This window comes from Mus caroli, chromosome 2 (genome assembly GCF_900094665.2).
Source record: "Mus caroli chromosome 2, CAROLI_EIJ_v1.1, whole genome shotgun sequence".
Taxonomy (NCBI): domain Eukaryota; kingdom Metazoa; phylum Chordata; class Mammalia; order Rodentia; family Muridae; genus Mus; species Mus caroli.
This window is the reverse complement of record NC_034571.1, coordinates 147662719-147666031: the sequence shown is the minus strand read 5'-3', so window position 1 is coordinate 147666031 and position 3313 is coordinate 147662719. Positions and strand designations below refer to the sequence as shown.

Below are 3313 nucleotides of genomic sequence, written 5' to 3'. Positions count from 1 at the left end.
ACAGGGTTTCTCTGTGTAGCCCTGGCTGTCCTGGAACTCACTCTGTAGACCAGGCTGGCCTCAAACTCAGAAATCTGCCTGCCTCTGCCTCCCAAGTATTAGGATTTAAGGCGTGAGCCACCACTGCCTGGGTCATCTTCTTGTTTCTTGACAGGACTACTTGACAAACCACAAAAACAGCAACCAGCAGCAGCAGCAACAGGGGCAGCAGTGGCTATGCCTCTCTCAGCTCCTTAGCATTTAACCCTTTCAGGAGTCCTCAGAAGTCCAAGTACCATATACTTGCAGAAACTATCTGCCGATGGCAAAATCACACCCGTGCTAGAGCACAGAGCAAACCATAGTCAGCTGCTGTGGAAAAGCAGGTCCACATCCCATGCCTGGGATCAAAACAAAAAAACATGTCCCTGTAACATTTCTGTGTCTTGTTTTTTTTTTTTTTAAAGAAACCAAAGTTCTCATTTCAGCAGTCCTTTAAGCTATACAGTAGGTCACATTTACCTAGTGAGTAAATATGGTGACCTTTCAGGCCAGCAGATACTATTTATAACTCTCATGCAGGGCTGTCAGGCACACAGTGACAGCTATCACAGCTCCTGTTGATTTATTTGGTGCATATTTACTGGGTACCATTCAGATACCAACCATAGCGCCAAGCTGTGAGCATGGCTTGCTTAATTCTTATTACTACATTTTAGACATAGCATATGAGTTGGTGTCTGCATTTGGTTTGTCCAGATTACATTTATTATGTATATTTATTATGCATTGTCCTAGAGGTGGAGATTCTGCGGTCAACACAAAACTAAACTCCTGACTCACGTCCTAGGGGAGAAATGTCACCTCAGCTTCCCACTGACAGGGCTGCTCCAGTGGGGAGACTTTTCCCAAATTAACACAGAATAAGTAGGCCTGAGGCTAAGGCAAGAGGACCGTTTGCCCCAGGTCATAGCCAGCGTATGGAACAGGAGGAGCTGGGCGTAAGCCTGGGCTTTTGAACCCACGTTCCTTTCTAGTTCGCCGGCCCTGATGTATCCTGATTTGCTTCACGGTTGGACACTGCACAGCATTTCAGAGCATCTGCATGCTTCTGCTTCCGTGTCGAGGCTTATCTGTCTCTTCAGTCACCTTTGTCCATTGTGTCTTCCCCCGCCATGCAGAGTACAACAAAGCCATCCGGAATTACACGCACTTCGATGACTGGTACCTCTGGGTGCAGATGTACAAGGGGACCGTGTCAATGCCTGTCTTCCAGTCCTTGGAGGCCTACTGGCCTGGCCTTCAGGTAAGACTTGTCTGAGAGAGTGCCGTTTCCCTGTGGTGTGAGAAGCCAGGCTTACTCTGATGTAGCAAATGAGGAACTTTGGTTCACTGGGGGGGGGGGGGGGGGGGGCAGTGTGAGGAAGGAGGAACCAAAACAAGCCAGACAGATCCGACCTAAACGGGTTTTCCATGGGGAGCTGGGGAGCTTAGGAGCTGACTTCCCAGTTGGCTGTGGGTTTAGTGCTCCTGCAGGCATCTCACAGCCTTGCTCCAGGCGGTGTAGGAACAGATGGCTGCTGGCAACAGATGCTTTTCCACTGGGCATTTCTTTCAAATTCCCTCCTTGACACAGTGGCCTGCTCTGCCCACTATCCTGATTTTTTCCCCTGATACAGTAGGATAGACTTATAGTTAGAAGGGACCTTAGAGCCCATCTAATCTACCCCTACCTACACCAAAGTATTTCACCTACCAAAATATTTAATAATCTAAACATGCCTTTTGTTTGCTTTTGCTCTAAGTCAGGACCAAGCATATCCCACACTGGCCTTGAGTTTACTTTGTACTGGAGAGTGACCCTGAACTTCTGGTCCCCCTGCCTCTACCTCCCAAGTGTTAAGAGAAAGACACTGAAGAGGCTGTGGGAATGGACAGCCAACCTTGTTTATACACACACACACACACACATGCACAGGAACGTGCGTGCACACATAGAGAGTCAAGGAAACACGAAGAAACAAAGATTGCTGTTGCACTACAGTAAACCACTGGGAGTAAGAGTTACAATTTAAAAATACTTATGTAGAATTTTAAAAAATAGGTAACTGACCCAGCCATGATGGCATATACCTTTAATTTCAGTATTTAGGAGGCAGAGGTAAGTGGATCTCTGTGAGTTCAAGGTCAGCCTGATCTACATAGTGAGTTCCAGGGCAAACAGAATCATATGGTAAAACCCTGTCTGAAAAGAAGAAAGATGGAGAGATAGATAGATAGAGGACTCTTTCAATAGTCATAACAGTAACTTATATCCTCTGATCCACAAATTCTCTATCTGGGTATTTGTCTCACAGAGACATTTTCATATGCTTCAAGTGACACACAGGCAGTATTTGTTGCAGCATTAATTGTTTAAAAAATGGCAAAAGGGCTGGTGAGATGGCTCAGTGGGTAAGAGCACCCGACTGCTCTTACAAAGGTCCAGAGTTCAAATCCCAGCAACCACATGGTGGCTCACAACCATCCGTAACGAGATCTGGCGCCCTCTTCTGGAGTGTCTGAAGACAGCTACAGTGTACTTACATATAATAAATAAATAAATCTTTAAAAAAAAAATGGCAAAAGACTGGCAGCAAGCCAGATGAGTACTTATAGAATGGGTTCAACTACAGTCTAGGTGACAGAATGCTGTGCAGCCATAGAAATGGAAGGACCCTCTTTGTATTCATGGAAGAAAACTGAGACATATGATTGAACAGATAGGCAAAGTGCAGAGTAGTGTTCAGAAAGCTGTGTGTGGTGTAGGACCACCTCACACTCATTTCCTTACGTCTACGTAAAGAAACTTGGAAAGTTGATAAAGCCCGCTAGTAAACATGGCTGTCTGCTGGAGGTGTGGAATCCTCGTGAGCCTTAGCGTTCATGCTCAGCCTCTCCTCTGTGCTTAGAGTTTTAGACCAGCTGGCCAAAGTAAAAGCCTGATGGTAGCAAACACTGCCTGAGCATTTTTTTCCCCACAGAGCCTTATTGGGGACATTGACAATGCCATGAGGACCTTCCTCAACTACTACACTGTATGGAAGCAGTTTGGGGGGCTGCCAGAATTCTACAACATTCCTCAGGGATACACAGTGGAGAAGCGAGAAGGCTACCCACTCCGACCGGGTAAGCAGGGTCTTTGGTCCATGGCCCACCTACAGCTCTGGTTCTTCTTCACGCCCTAACCATTCACAGGTGCTCTCCCGCCCCCTAACTGTTCACAGGTGCTCCCCCGCCCCCTAACTGTTCACAGGTGCTCCCCCGCCCCCTAACTGTTCACAGGTGCTCCCCC

General features: G+C 47.1%; 1 protein-coding gene across 1 annotated transcript in view; it reads left to right on the top strand.

Moving 5' to 3' along the window:
• Positions 1–3313, top strand: part of LOC110310781 (ER degradation-enhancing alpha-mannosidase-like protein 2) — a 27930-nt gene that overhangs the window by 17802 nt on the left and 6815 nt on the right. Inside the window, exons 8-9 of the mRNA XM_021183891.1 lie at positions 1161–1285; positions 3003–3147. Coding sequence (XP_021039550.1) covers positions 1161–1285; positions 3003–3147 — 270 coding nt within the window. The remainder of the gene's footprint in view (positions 1–1160; positions 1286–3002; positions 3148–3313) is intronic.